This window comes from Halichoeres trimaculatus, unplaced genomic scaffold, assembly GCF_033239565.1.
Source record: "Halichoeres trimaculatus isolate MK-OKI-2021-1 unplaced genomic scaffold, fHalTri1.1 fHalTri1_scaffold_6, whole genome shotgun sequence".
Taxonomy (NCBI): domain Eukaryota; kingdom Metazoa; phylum Chordata; class Actinopteri; order Labriformes; family Labridae; genus Halichoeres; species Halichoeres trimaculatus.
The window spans coordinates 8,574,921-8,590,453 of record NW_027437184.1 but is presented as its reverse complement, the minus strand read 5'-3'; the positions used below and the strand labels follow the sequence as shown (position 1 = coordinate 8,590,453).

The following is a 15,533-nucleotide window of genomic DNA, read 5'->3' as shown; positions in this document are numbered from 1 at the left end:
GATGGGTGATCATTTCATGTGGCTCTCTTCTTACCCTGATGGCCGATCACTCTGGAACAGGGTCAGTCTGGACTCATCAGACCACTATTCCCCTAGTTTTAAGGAATGCATTTAACAGTTTTTAACCCAATTTTAGTGGTTTCTTCAATTGCCTTAGGTGTTTTCTCTGCATGCCAATGGTTTGAGTCTTCTCAAACAGACTAACATCTTTTCCATGACCACGAGATGTGTCTTTCCACACGGTTGTTTAATGGTTCGGCCACACCGGACACAAATTGGCAAACTGGCTGTTCCCGGCGACCTCATCGGGTCACACATCATCAAATCAATGATGTCGGGGGGGGAATGTTATCGCTGATTGGCTGCTGCAGCCCAGCCTTGCGCGAATTTGAAAGTTCAATATTTTGAACTCAAGCTGAAGGCATTTGACGCCCCAAATCCGCCGTACGCCCCAAACGTGTCCAATGCCCCATCCAGGTGGATCCTCGTCCAAACACATTGAATTTGTATGTAATCTCGACATGAATTTGCGTCCGGTGTGGCCATACCATAAGAAGTGAGAAGCAGCTCATTTCACCAGTTTGGGTTGAATAGCTTGTTGCCAGCTGAAAGATTATCACCCATGCAGTAATTATCCAATAGGAGGCTCCTACTGATTTTCTCAGTTATATCCATAGACTGTATAAAACATGGACGCAGACCCGTCTGTTTCTGAAATGGAAAATGAAGCACATCGGCTGTAGCGGCCATATTGGTTGTGGCAAGGGCTTCACCTACAGCCATAGGGTGCCTGTCGGTCATGTGACCCTAAGCTGTGCCTCTTATTGGAGGTGCTTGTGATCTTAATATCACCTGAACGGCCGCGTTAGAAAAAAAATTCACCCCCCGTACAGTGGGTGCCGGTAGTAAAATTAGCGACTCAGACAGGAGACGTTTTTTGAACCAGGCTGTAAATAGGTTAATTTCTGCTTTGAAAACGGCTTTTTATTTGGCTTGGTGTGTCTGTGACTTCCCGTACTTCTGGAGCCAGCCTCAAGCAAACACTCTAGAAACAGCAGATTTTAGCACTTCCGCGTTGTCATATATTCTTAGATCAGAGGTTGCCGCTTGATTAAATCCAGGTGGCGACTTTTTCTTTTAGCCAGGTTGTGTAGAATCGCTGTGGATGCACTGGAGTCACTTTAATGTGATGTGATGTAACTAGATGCGGAATTCCCGGTGCTTTCCGGTAAGAGCAAACATTTTAAAAAGGGTTCAGATGAGAGGACGGTTTGAGGAAGAGGATTTGGTCTTGAACCCTTTCAACAGACTGACAGTCTCCCCCAGTCCTGTTGCTGCCTGCTGACCCCAGAAAAACTCACATTTCATGACACTCAGAAGATTTCGAGCAAAATGCAAAGATTTAAAAAGCATGAATAAATGGTTTACTCGAGTGGAGATGTGTATCAAGTGTTTAAGCTTTAGAGAAAGTCTGAAATGCACAAGATAAGGAACCATGTCTGTTCTATCCTATGCGGTCCGTAGAAAGAATCAGAAGTTTGATATACATTGCAAAATGACCTTGCATAAACTTTTATCTTTATTTACAGGAATAACAGTAGCACCATTTGGTCATTTTTTTTGCTGAATAAGAGAGCTACCAGAGAGTGTAATCTGAAGGAAACACAGCACTAACTCTGGATGTCAAGAAGCTTGAAACAATCAGATATTTGTCTCTGAAGAACAGAGTTTCTTGGAGCTAAATTTGACCATCTGTTTGGCTGAATTCAGGGCTCACTGCTTCCTCAGTCAGTCAATAAAACAATATGCTTCTCCTGCTGTAATACGTTTAATAAGGGTAGACTGTATTTCATTGCAGAGCCCTCCAAACAGATTTAATCTTCAGCTGCTCTTGTTTTAGGATTAGTTACCTCAAAGTCTTTACTTGTATTAACACTACAAATTCAGGGCTTTCTTTCCCATTTGACTGTTCAGTTGTTTTTTCTTTATATGACTCCTTTTCTTCCTCTGTGTGTCTTTTTCTCCTTCTTTTTGTCTCTCCTTGATAAAACTGGAGCTAGCTTTCCTCAGCTTGACCCTGCTCTTGCAAAAGTCAAATACTTGACTTAAGGGGGATAAAAAATTTGAGCCCTCTGCCCAAAATCTCTGCCCCATATAGTGCAGTTTGTTTTTTTGTCAATAAGGTCAACATAGTTTTTGCAGCTTGCAGTGTTTTTGGTGTTGGGTGAGAAGTTTTTCACTGTGTGTGAAACAGACTAAAACTACAAAAGCACTCAGAGAGCACAGACCTCCACCAAGCATATTGTGATTGTCACGCAAGACTTTAGTCTTACTTTAATGTTATACTCCCTTTCAGCAGACTGTCTGCTACAATTTGGTGTTAGCTGCAGGTTTGTACGATAATTTGTTACTTGACAGTGTTGAAAATTGTTATGACCCAGCACATATTTCATATTCTGGATCTTAGTATCCAGAATGTTAAGGATCTGGATCGTACTTTTACACCTGTCAGAAATTATGGTGACCTTGTCTTTTATTGTTTTGCAAAGCAATCCGACCATTTATCATTGAGTTATATACACATATGGTGAAAATGGCCCTATCTCACAATGATAAAGAATCCTTTAAAAGAAACCTGGATCCAGACGGCGATCTGGATCTCTATCAAAATTTCATCACTTCTTCCTTATCCCATTTTGAACATTTCCTGAAAATTTCATCAAGATCTGTTTGTTTCTTTTTGAGTTATGTTCACAGACAAACAAAGAGACAAACTCTCCTAAAAACATAACCTCCTTGGCGGAGGTAATCACTCTGATGTTTTACACAACCTTCAAAAACAAAAATGACCATCAGGAAACAGAGTGCTGCAAAGTAGTCTGGGTCTAAGGACCACAAGAAAACAGACTTTTGGATGTTTTCACTCACAAATATTCACAGTAAGTTCAAAGACAGCAGGAATAATTAGTAGAATGTCTGATATACATCGGTATGTAAAGTGTTTGGTGACCAAATTCTTTTCTCTTCTTAAAATGTCTTTCATAGCAAGAAAGACTGAGTTGAGGCCTCTTCATTTGCTGTGTCCTTTCCTTCATTTCTTTCCCCCTCGTGTCCTTGATCACAGTAATAATCCTCCTAATGTTGACCCAAGCTTAAAATGAGATATTGGCCTCTGAAAATAGCCCACAACATCTGCTCCTCAACCTCTCCTTCTCTCTGTGGTGTCACATTTCTTTACATTGTGCTTTGTCTTTTTATGTAAATCTATGTGAATCTTTCTGAGCAGTGATGTAAATATAACACGACAAAAATGCCTCCTTTATCAATGTTTATGAGTTTGAAGACGTTTTTTTTTTTTGCAGCAAGAAGACAGAGGAAACGCCTTAGATCTAGACTGCTGAGTCTCAAATGAAACCGTACATGTTGATTCTTAAACCTTGGGTTTGTACACATGCAGTAAGGTTTGCTTTTGCCAACAGGGAAGATGCTCTCATGGTGCAGCATCCGTGAGGTTGGGTAAGAGAACCAAGGTGAAGAAAAGATTTGATCTTCTTCTGGCTTTGATCCGTCGCTGAGCTATCTCAATTCTTGACTTCAAATCGACCTCAGGTGCCATCGAGGGCATCCACCTGTCCTTACTCTCTTACCTCTGTGTGTTTCTGAAACCTGAATGCTTCTCAGACACTTTCAGATGATAGATCTGTTTTTGTTTCTCTTCAGATGAATGACGTTAACACCTGTGCACCGTGCAGCGGGTCTTCCCTCTTAATCTCTCTTTCTGTGTTTCAATTGGAGGCAAATGTGTGTAGGATGTTTGCAATCGTGAGTGGGTCTGCTGTGTCAGCGTGCGGAGGATGTTTACAGTTGTGTGTGTGTGTGAGCTTTCCTATGTTTGCTCGGCTGCTTCTAGATGATCAGAGACTGGCTGTGCTCTCCTCTCAACTCTTCTTTGCATAAAGCGGGAGCTGCACAAATATTTGGACAGTGACACATTGATTCTCTGGCTCTGTGGTTAGATCAGCAGTGATAGAAACGATACAAAGACTTTTAAATTAGTAAAAAGGTTTGTTTGGACTCCAGATTCTGTGTTTATAAATACAAAAACCTTAAATGTAAGCCTAAAATTGCCAATCAAGGAGTTGTTCTGTTTCTTGGTTCTTGTGGAATCCATTTGCGGACACAGACCAGAAGTCCCTTTGATAGCACTACACCAAACAACAAAGTGTTGCAGTAAGAAACAAGATATGTCCTTTGTCCTCAAGATAAAACGTTTCTTGGATTTATTTTGTAGTAATGGCGGATATTGGAGCTGGACTATCAGAAAGAGAAAGAACGTCAGAGCAGAAGAAAGTTAAACAGGAGAGTGATACAGCCCGAGCTAAAGGCTAACACAGGGGCTAAACTGTTTGTGCTAATGTTGATTCCAACCCACAGTCAGCAGTTATTCTGCAGTGGTCTGTTCAAACTTGAGAGTCTATCAACAAAATGAAGAGTGAGGTTACATTAGCTCTGCTTGGTAAATGACTGGCAGGACATAACCAGGATTCACTGACATTACATGCTGAACAGAAAGGCTGCTCACCTTCTGGACACGAAACTACACAAAATACTAGGTTTATAAGGTTTGCGTATCACATTTCAAACAACAGGGCTACAAATTTACAAATAAAGACAAATCCTGGTAAAAGTTGTCTCAAACAATGAAAAGGAGTGTTAAAGAGAAGAACAAAAGAAGAAGAACCAAACTGCCTACTAGTTGTGCCTATTAATTCGGCCGAAATTCAGTATGTAGTAGTCAGTATGCGAAAACTTGCAAAATCTGCAGCATGCCAAAAATCCCCGGATGTCCTACCGATCCAGGAAAATTTCTCAGCATGCAATGAACCAGTCTGACTGGCATACTGTTTCCCACAATGCACAGTGCTAAGGCTGTTTGTCTGTGCAGGTGGCAGGTTTCGGTGAATTACCGCCATCTACTGGAATGAGTCAGCACTATAACTACAATACAACAACACTAACATTAGACAGTCCGTGACATAGAAGTAAAGTGATGAGAAAGAAACATCGGTAAATCTTTTCAATTCCAGTTATAAAAGGGGCGTTTCCTCCTTTGTATGCATTAAAGCCCATATAAACCAGTAATTACTTTTTTAACCATACATGGATTATATAGAAGTGGATTTTCCATCAGCTATAAAAATAAAAGTCAGTCCCTTCCACAATTTTTTAAATAAACGATATAACTTTTGGTGTAAAAATCAATTATGATGTTTCTGCTGTGATATGATTAACAAAAAACTAAAATGTCACGATCTACCCATAGTATGTTTTGTACTTTTTAAAGATAAAACAAACAAAAAATAATCATCAGCTGTAGTTCTGCCTTCTGAAACAGTAAACCAGAGTAGTATACTACAAAACAGACCCAACAGAACAGAACCATCATACTACATACTACATGCAAAAGCAGTTGGCAGTATGTAGTAGGCAGTTTGGAAAACAGCCTGAGTCTCTATCCCTGGCAACGATTCCAGCCACAGGTGTCACTGCAATCGACACCAAACAGATCATCCTCACTGAGACTTAAAGTGAAAAACATCCTCCAGGCTTAACCAAACTAAAGCTCCCTCTCCAGGCATCATTTCCCTGTAAACAAAGTAGTATGCAAGTTACTTAGACTATCTTTATTACAGACGATGTTAGCCCTTACAGAAGACAAACTAAAATTAGATGCATTTGTCAGAAAAAATCTGTCATCAGCTCACAGATTGCAACTGTAAAATTTGAAATGAGTAATTAGGGGGACAGATACTTTTCATAGCACTAATAAATGAACAAATAGTTTTCCAAATTTGTAGTTTAAAATAATATCATCAATGTGTCACTTTGTGTTTACTGGAATGCATGTGACTGTGTTCAGTCTTTGTAACGACCTTCAGAGGTTTCTCTTTGGTTTCCTTTTTTCCTGAAGCCTGATTTCTCTTCAAAATGACCTGGTTCTCTTTCAGGGCATTCCTCCTGTTTCTGGTGTTTCTTCTTTTGAAAATTTAACATCTTTCCTTTTCGGTGCTGAACCAGCAGGAGTGATGGATGTTGTTTGCTTTCTCATCAGCAAACCACGGTTGAAGAGCAGAGTCGCATCGCACAGCTGGAGAAGGAACTCAGCCTCCGGAGAGCCGAGATTGAAAAGCTCCAGTCGCAGCTCGGAGGATCGGACGCAACAAACATCGGAGAGGTCGCCCAGAGGTCTGACGCGCAGGCGGGCGCCATGCAAGATCACCACAAGGAGAACAACGAGCTGAAAGAGAAGCTTGAGGCGGCGGTGGCGAGCCAGCAGGAGATAGAGTCTCTGAAAGCGCTGGTGGAGAATAAGAACCAGGAGATCAGTGAGATGAAGCAGAAAGTACAACAGGCCACCAAGGAGAACATGGAAATGATGGACACCTGGAAGGTATACTGCTGGTTTATTTACATGAAATACAAAGTGCACAAGAAGTGTGTGCAATGGAAATTGAAGATTTTACCTCATGAATCACTGTGGGTGATTGACATTTATTGCATAAGCTTTTATTCTTCTCTCCTTCCTCTGCAGGCTAAATTTGACACTTTAGTGAGCGATCACCAGCGCTCCCTGGAGGAGCTAAAGGCCACACTGAGCAGTGATCATGTAGCTCCAGAGGGTCAGGAGCAGGATGCCCAGGAGCTGAGAGCCGCTCTGGAGAGTCTGAAGTTGGAGCACCAGCTGGAGGTGGAGAATCTGAAAGCCAAACACAAAATTGAAGCTGCCATACTCACCAAGGAGCGCGAAGACCTCTGCTCTCGCCTGCAGGAGGCCAAAGAGCAGCTTGCAGAGGGAAGCCAGGCTTTGAGGTCTGAGGCTGAGGCTAGAAGTGGAAAACAAGTGCTGGAAGAGACCACAGATAAGCTACAGAAGGCAGAGCAGAGGCTGGCAGAGATGGAGAAGCATCAGATGGAGCGGGACAGAAGCACAGAGGAGCTGAGAGAGAGACTGGAGCTGTCAGAGAAGAAGATGACCGACTACCAGGCTCTACAGAAAGCTCAGGCAGAGAGCCAGGAGGAGATCCAGAAACTGGAGGAGAAGCTGAGGGTGACGGCCAACCAGCTCCAGGCTATCCAGTCTGACCGCTACACATCCCACGACGCAAATGTGAGAGGCTGAGGAGAGTGGTGAAATGCTTGTTGTTGCTTTGTGGGAAGATTATCTTTACTAACACTTTCTCCTCTTCAGGTGATAGAGGACAACGAAATATCAGACGAGAAGATGAAGCTGAAACAGAATTTTGAAGGTGAGAAACGCCCACAATATCCACATGTAATAAGTCCATACTAAGTCATACATCAGTGAATTCAGGAATGGCTCAGAGGTAAATTAAACACAGTTCAGTCTTCCACGATTTTAAAGCTATAAGCTTTTCAAAGGAGAAGTATAAAAGTTACCTTTGTGTGGTCTCTATCATCAAGATGCATTAAAGTTTTATATTGTTGTTTGATTCCTGCAAATTCAGAGTGTCATTGCAGAGAAGAGTTTTCCAACTTAAAATCTTATGTTTGAGTTTTCTCAGGTTTGAAGAAACACTTTTTTAAGGTTTAAGGTGGCAGATAAAGTAATTTCCTGATTCTTATCATAGGCTCATCATTTATTTAAAGACTGTTTATGGAATTTTCTTGAACTCTAAGTGTTTTTTTATCTTTCACCAGAAACAATGGAGAAGCTGCTGAAAAGGGAAAAAGAAGTCTCAACTCTTACGTCCCAGGTCGAAGGCCTCAAATCTCAGATTGGAGGTAAATATTGTTTTCATCTTAAACTGTTTTTTTATTTAACTTAATGTTTGAGTTCTTGCAACAAGTTTTGTTTTTCACACAGTGAATGTTTTATCAGCTCCGTAACTGAATTTTTTTAAAATTAGAACCTTCATTGTTAGTACAAATTGAAGGTGTCTCACTTCACTATAGCCGCGTTTCCACCAAGCAGACCGGTTCGTTTCGTCTCGGTACGGCATGCATTTTGTGACTTATCCCAGGACAGATCCCCAAATAAACGAGACGAGCCGTCCCACTTTTTGGCACCCTTTCATATGGGTGCCAGACTGAACCGATCCACTCTCGGAAGGCGAAGCTGCATTTCTCCTGGCGGCACACAGACTTCTCTGAAACAAAAGCTTTATTGCACTTTGTATCAAAGAGCTACATGCCAATCACAGAGAGGACGAAATGCTGCATGTCTTCCATCTGTGCTCTTTGTTTACTGTCGCGTTTTTCTTTTTGGATTTATTAGCGGGGTAAACTGTGTTGCACTGCTACGGCGTCACGCTATTGTTTAACAGCTGCGTCTTTTGGCATCCGGCTTACATACCACCCACCACAAGAGGGCACAGTTTGCTGTGGAAACGCAAATGGGATCAGGATTAACTGTGCCAAACGGTGCCAAACCGGAATGAACCAAACCGGACTGCTTGGTGCAAACGCGGCTAAAGACGCTTGATTAAAGACGGGGTGTTATGCCTTTCCAAATTTTAAACCTGTAGAAATTTCTGAATCTGCCTGAAACAGCTCTAAACAAAATCTTCGTGAGACTTGCTGAAATTATGAGGTCATCGCATGACACTTTGGAAGGGCGGGCCTCAAACACCAAGGTATTGCCTTCATCCCAATCCCAACAGACCCTCACAGAGCTAGCTAATCAGAAGGAAGGGGGTTTGTGGAGCAGAGAGCCCTAAAACACACAATTTTTCTAAGCTTCTACGGGGTTAACAAAGGGACAATATAAAGCCTGAAAAGCACAATACCCCCTCTTTAATGAATATTTTAAAGCTGGGAATCAGTGTTAGACAGGTAGGTTTTAATATACAGGGAGTAAGCCTCGGAGTACTCACAAAAACAGTGTGTACAGATAAATAATAAAAAGCTTTGCAGTACTGCCAAATGAAAACCCCTCAGTATTTGTGCACTGATGGCTTTAACTTTTCTTTTTAAAGCATAATTTCAGTGAAAAGTAGCTTTAACTGTCAGCTCTCTAGGTTACTTTCAAAGAACCGAAGCGGTTTCTCCCGCGTTGTCAGTTCAGGTAAATGTCCCCAGAACCAAGTTAGACCTTCCTTTCAGTCAGGATCCTGATTGAAAAGTTCCTGCTACTAGTTTTAAATCCTGGATCAAACAAAATGAGAACTTCAGACTTTGTGCTCTGTTATGTTTGCAGCTTCAAATGAAGCTAAGGGGAATTTTACCATTGATGTATTTGTGAGCGTTTGCTAAATTAGTAAATTTCTCAGAGCTTAACTTTGCTGTCAGAAAGCCCACTTGTCTTATCAATATTCACAGACGCGACACACGCCTGTTTCTCCGCCTGCAGCTCTCTGATCAGATGTTTGGTCTGCAAGCTTTGAAAGAGACAGGAATTCAATCAAACTGAAAAAGTAGCAGTTTCTGACAGCCATGATCACACGCTGTTTACTGCTGACACAAGAGGACACCTTTTTTAACAGAAGAAAGAGACTGAAATCATAAAAAGACAGATTAAAGAAACTTTTGTGTCAACTGGAGAAAGATCCCAAGTCTGCAGGAGTTGATAGCTGAGCTCCAGTTCCAGGTCTCTGACTGGTTTGTCAATAAAGAGGCTGAGCTGACAGGCTTCCCTTGTGGCTGATCCACTATTGACAAGACACTGAAACAACCTCACCTCTAAAAAACCAAAAGACTCCCTTAAACTCAAAGTTAGATCCCTGGTTTTCTGCTGTAGTCAGTGTCATTTTGCTCTTGTATGGTCCTAAATAACTTCATCTGTCTCTCACACCAGCTCTGGAGAGCAAAGTCCGCTCGGGGGAGAAGAAAGCCGAAGCCCTGACCAGAGAGAAGACACGTGTGGAAGCTGAGCTGGAGTCCATGACCAAGAAGTCCCATGATGCCTCTGGGCAGCTGGTCCACATCAGCCAGGAGCTGCTGAAGAAGGAGAGGTACGCAGACATAGTTTATGGATTATACAATCTGCAGCAGCACTTACAGGGAGTGACAAATCACATCTGCTCACATCCAGACACGATGCATGAAAACACATCAGGTTATCAATTTGATAATGGACCTGGAACCCACAGGCTGAGTATTGATTTAATTGTTCATATTGTCAACCTGAAACATATTATGTTTGTCACACTATTTCATTTTGTAATGTTTCATCAGGATAAAATCTATACTGCTTATCAGCCTCGCCAGGAGACGCATTACAATCAGCAGCATTTACAACAAGAGCTTTTATTTTCCACTGGAGCCGACAGCACAGTTAATAAAAAGATGCTTTCTGTTGAGCTGTTATTCTGAGAGTTGTTCTCTTACAAGGACCAGTGTTGCATTTGCAGAATCCAATTTTACCGCCCTGTACAGACGCTCTAAAATGCAGGTATGCAGGGAGTTCTCCTAAATTCAAAACTTTGTTGTCCCTCAGGGAAATGTTTTCTGCTTACAGCAGCTGCAGTAAAACACATAATAAAAGGAAAAACAGAAAGTAATTAACTTAATAAATATATTCTAAGATGAGATGAGTTCAGCAAGTTTCAGTGAAGAAGCCTGAAGCTGTAGCAGGAGATGAATTTTAACTCCAGATTCTCTTTGAGATATTTCCCTTTTACATTGTTCATGTGTTGTGCTTATTAAAAGCATCAAACTCAGGACCTCAAGGGGCCTAAGATTAGTAAAGCAAAATAATTTAAGAAATAATTATTTATACACTATGGGGAATAATTTATCAACAAGTAATGTTAGATAAAGCAGGGATAACAGAGGTAAGAAGACAGAGAAATATCTTGAAATTAAAAATGGAAAGTGTAACTTTATGTTGACACATCGTTCTCTTCCCTCTCAGCTGTGCAGTCTGCTTTCAGAGTTTTGTGGGTGTCTTCAACAGTTCTGTGTCTGGCAGGTCGATTTTTTAAAAACCCTTGAAAGCTACATTATGATTAAGCTTGGAACATTTATTTTTATCACTTTTTGCATTTTTTCCTCCTTTGAGAAAAAAAAATTCCACTCATGATTACTTCAAGCTAGTGTAGTCCAGACTTTTTTCAAAGTGGGCCACACTTGATTTTGTAAAAATGACCAAACACCAGCGTCTCTCGCTGACATTTTAAACAACCTGAAAGTAACTTAAGAATGCTCCTTTTGCCAGATATTTCTTCCAGTGGTTTCTATTTGAAACACACAGTTTTTCAGTCAGACATCCTTGTGTCTTCATGAATGAATGAATCATAACAGGCTAATGAAATCAAAGTTAACCTGTCCCTCAAATGTTTCTAGATACCAGATGATAAGTGGTTGGGATAGGGGGAAAAAATTGAAAATCGATTAATTTAGGATTGTTTGTTTGACAGTATCAAAATCAGGATTTTTTGTCAAAAAAATATTTGTTTTTTGTTTTTTTAATTCAAATTCTTGATTTCAGTCTTTGTTTATAAACTGGATTAGAAAAAAGTTACCACTTTTCTCCAGCAGAGGGTGAAATGTTTCTCTCTGACTCAAATGATGTGCATTTTAAGGGAAAATATGGCTCCTTCTATAATCTGTAGACATTGTCATCATCATTTAACTCCGTCATATGGGCTGGTGTTAAAAAAGCAAACTAAAAATTGAAAATATGGAAGAATCGCAATTTAAATCAAAACGGCACTCCAAAAATTGTAAAATTATCTACATTAGGGGGCAATATGGGGAAATATGTCATGATTTTTTTATGGCAGGATCAGGATTGATCTTCATTCTTGGACTTTTTTGAACTTCAAACAACATATTTAGCCCCAAATATTCCTTATCCTGCATTCTGATCTATTTTTCCACATCATTTTATAGCTTAAAGGTAGGGTCTGCAGGAACTTTTGTGACTTGTTAGTAAACACAAAATTCAAACTGGACTCCTCCTCCTTGGATCAGTGCCAGTGGCAGCAGACCACTACCCGACCATGTGAACACACTCACCAGCCCAGCAAACACCTGTAGCATTGGGTTTCTACGAGAGCCGTGTGCCTGATTTAGCATGTCAGCACAAGCTAATCACTGGTATTTGATGCATACCTGGTTAGCAGAAAGCTAACTCGCGTCACTCTCCAGCCCGAGCTGCTCTCATGCCTGAAAGCAAGTGAAAGTCGGCCAAGCTTTACCCTCGTTTAGGAAAAACTTTATCCGTTTGACGTTTTGTTTCACTGTGGTTGAGTCTCCCTTCCTCCCTGCTGTCGTTGCCACTCAAGATAGCATCTTCCATTTGCTAATCAACAAGCAGGTAACCACATCTACTCTCCACCCAGAAATGTCCAGAGACAACCAAAACATCAAAATAAATTGCTGAGGAGTGGGTTGAGGCAGACAGACACTGACGCACATGTAAAGAAGCCCAGAAGTGACAATTAAGCAGGATTATTCCTGTAAAAGTTAACATTTACCTTTTTATGAAAATGCTGTCAAAATTTTTACATTTCATATCATGATGAATACATTAATTTACAGATGTCAGCTGTAAGAGTTGTTGGGTTTCTGCAGAAAGTCCAGGGCTTCAGCTTTATACAAGTAACCTTTGCACAGTCCAAAAGTAGTTTAGTGAAGCTTTAGTGGATCTACTTCGGCTTCATTTTCATGTCTTCAGCTCTTTCCCACTTCAGTTTCTCCTTTCTGAAACCATCAATTCTACTTTTATTTCTCAGCTTGTGCAGCCAAATCTGGCCACTCTGAGATAAACTCTGATAATTGAGGTCATTATTTAACCAGCAGGGTGTGAAGTTAAAGTTGTCACAGTGTCATTACAGACACACAGGGCTTTATTCAACAGGATCAAGCCCTGTTGAATAAAGCTCACATTTGGACTCAGTCATTGTGTTTTTCTGTGCTGGAGGACTCGTAGTTTGCTCTAATTGTATTACATTACTGGCAATCTAATGTGGTGCAGTTCTTACATTATTGATGGTTTTGATGGTACTAAACGCTAAAAGGCACTAAAAATAAGTGCCTCTGGTGATAGCTGGAGCGTTTTCTGTGCATCATCTTGACAGCAATTATGTTGTGTGCAATAAAATGATAAAGCATTAGTGCTATTTGATGGGAGCAACATTAGCTTTCTTTTATGCCCCCGCTGCTTTTTAAGTCTGCGACATACTTTAAGAGGAAACAAGCAGGAACACCAGCTCAAAGCAGACAATGGAGACACTGACACCAAATCTTACCACTGCTGTGTGACAGGAAACAATGCAGAGGAGAGATGTTAATATTCCTAGAAGAAGAAAATGATTTAGTTTACCCAGTCATATCTATTGATTGCAGGTGTTATATATTTGGGCAGGGGTGGCCAACCTGTGGCTTGTGCGCCGCGTGTGGCTCTTTGCCTTTTGGTGTGCAGCTTTCGGTCCATTCCTAAAAAAATATATACAGATCTATATATTGTTATGAGTAGTGGTGTGCTGGTCAATCTAAAATATTGATATATTGATGCCTAAGTTGGGATCAGTACTGATCAATACTTGAGTGATGAGATTTATACTTAAGTTTCGGTTTCTCTTCTCTACATGCGCTCCTCTCAATCGCTCATGTGCTCATAGCTATCTACCAAGATAGATGAATAGATGGATAGATAGATAGATAGATAGATAGATAGATAGATAGATAGATAGATAGATAGATAGATAGATAGATAGATAGATAGATAGATAGATAGATAGATAGATAGATAGATAGAAATGTATTGATTTTCTTTTTGTCATTTTGTTTATTTGTGAGAGGAAGCGCGTTTGTAAGACCGCATGTGTGATGTGGCTCTTTGTAGTACCAAGGTAATTTTTGTGGCTCTGGGTCTCTGACTGGTTGGCCACCTCTGTGTTTTGGCTTAATGTGTTTAATTGGGGAGGGGTCATGTTTACTTTCTTGCGTGTGCAGAGACTGAATTTTAATACTGAAAGTGCTGTGGTCACTATTTCTTTCTGTTTCCTCAGCATTTGGAAACAGAGGTGAGTTTCCTGACATTTCCTGTCAGGAGAACTTTAGATCACAAGCATCAATACCTTAATTCATCAGTTCAGGGTGCACAGATGGTCTAATGGTCTCGGTCACACTCCATGAAGTGCGGGTTTGAATCCAGCCTGTGGCCACATTCCCACATATCAACCCCCGTTTCCTGCTCTGTCCACTATCCTGTCCTCTTTGATTAAAGACATTAAGTCCAAAAACTAATTTATCATTTCAGGTTTTTGTTTATTGATCAGTAAACTTTAAGCATCTCTCATAGCAAATCTAAACAACTGTTTTGTGTTCTTATGTTTATATTTATATTTATATTCTTATGTATTACTGTTTAAATTTTAATGATGATCCTATAATTAAAAAAACAAGGGGTTCAAAACTGAACCTTGTAACATTTCACTTATGATCTGAATAGTTCCAGGCAATTGCCAGCAGGTTTTGGTGAATGCAGGGAAACGGTCTGTATGAGAGGCAAAAGAAGGCACTTTCAGCAGCAGTTGCATTTATTCATCTCTATTCATTGATATATGCATGTAACTTCAGCTTGTAGTCTGTTTTAGATCCAGAACTCCAACTGAAAATAAAAAATTGCATGGAGCAGCTTTGGTGGCGAGCCCTATAAGGCCCCAGACAGCCTGGGTTTAAATCCAACCTGCAGCTTCTGTCCCACTTGTCACTCCTTTATTCCACGCTATCCTTTCTATTGCTTTTTTCTCTCGCCTGTTCTTTCGAAATTAAAGCATAAACTCCCCCAAATATCTTCAAAAATTTCAACTGGAGTACCAAATTTGCTTGACAAAGTGTCACAAAAGCTAATCCATATTCCCTGACTGCCTTGAATGTATCAGAAATAACTTCCCCAACCTCTGTTCAAAAACAGAAATTTTTAAAAGCTATCTCACATCTTGTGGACAGACCTGACAAAAATTGAATTTATTTGCTTTTTATAAATCACAACCCATGATTTTATTTGGGCAAAGTGAAGAAACGTTTGTTAAAAAATGCATCTGGGAAACATTAATTTTGATGGAAAAGCTATTAGCTTGTAAATTTTCTTGCCAGACACACCAAAGTGTGAAGATATTTTTGCAAACTTTGGTGTTCTCACTCCTTTCCTACCCACCACAGAATTTCACAACTTTAGTGTAATTAAAGATATTGCATCAGTAATGATTCACTTGAACCTGTTCCTCCACTAGGGGGCAGCAGAAACAAGCCATGACCTCAGCATTGACTTATTATCGCTGTATATTTGTGTGATGGTGAGCTTAACTTCAGAAATCTGCCAACTTTAACAATCTACACTTATAAACCAACACGCATTATTATTTATATCAGATGAAATCTGAAATTAGCCAACTCCAGAGGCCAGAAATTGGACCTACTAATGCTCTCTGAGGAGCATATAGCATACAGCTCATAGAAAACTGTAGTCTAGCATTCTGTATATCCTGCTTAGTTTTATTAGTATGCAGGCAAAGAGCCAAACAGCTTCTGCTGAAATGTACAAATAGTTCAACTGTGAGAAC

The 15,533-nt window shown here is 40.4% G+C and overlaps 1 protein-coding gene across 2 annotated transcripts in view; it reads left to right on the top strand.

Moving 5' to 3' along the window:
- Positions 1-15,533, top strand: part of clip2 (CAP-GLY domain containing linker protein 2) — a 52,611-nt gene that overhangs the window by 30,507 nt on the left and 6,571 nt on the right. The window contains exons 9-14 of one of the 2 annotated variants that reach the window (XM_074672060.1): positions 3,480-3,530; positions 6,113-6,451; positions 6,593-7,168; positions 7,250-7,307; positions 7,720-7,803; positions 9,815-9,971. In XM_074672060.1, the coding sequence (XP_074528161.1) occupies positions 3,480-3,530; positions 6,113-6,451; positions 6,593-7,168; positions 7,250-7,307; positions 7,720-7,803; positions 9,815-9,971 (1,265 nt within the window). The remainder of the gene's footprint in view (positions 1-3,479; positions 3,531-6,112; positions 6,452-6,592; positions 7,169-7,249; positions 7,308-7,719; positions 7,804-9,814; positions 9,972-15,533) is intronic. The other variant, XM_074672061.1, reaches the window with a different exon arrangement.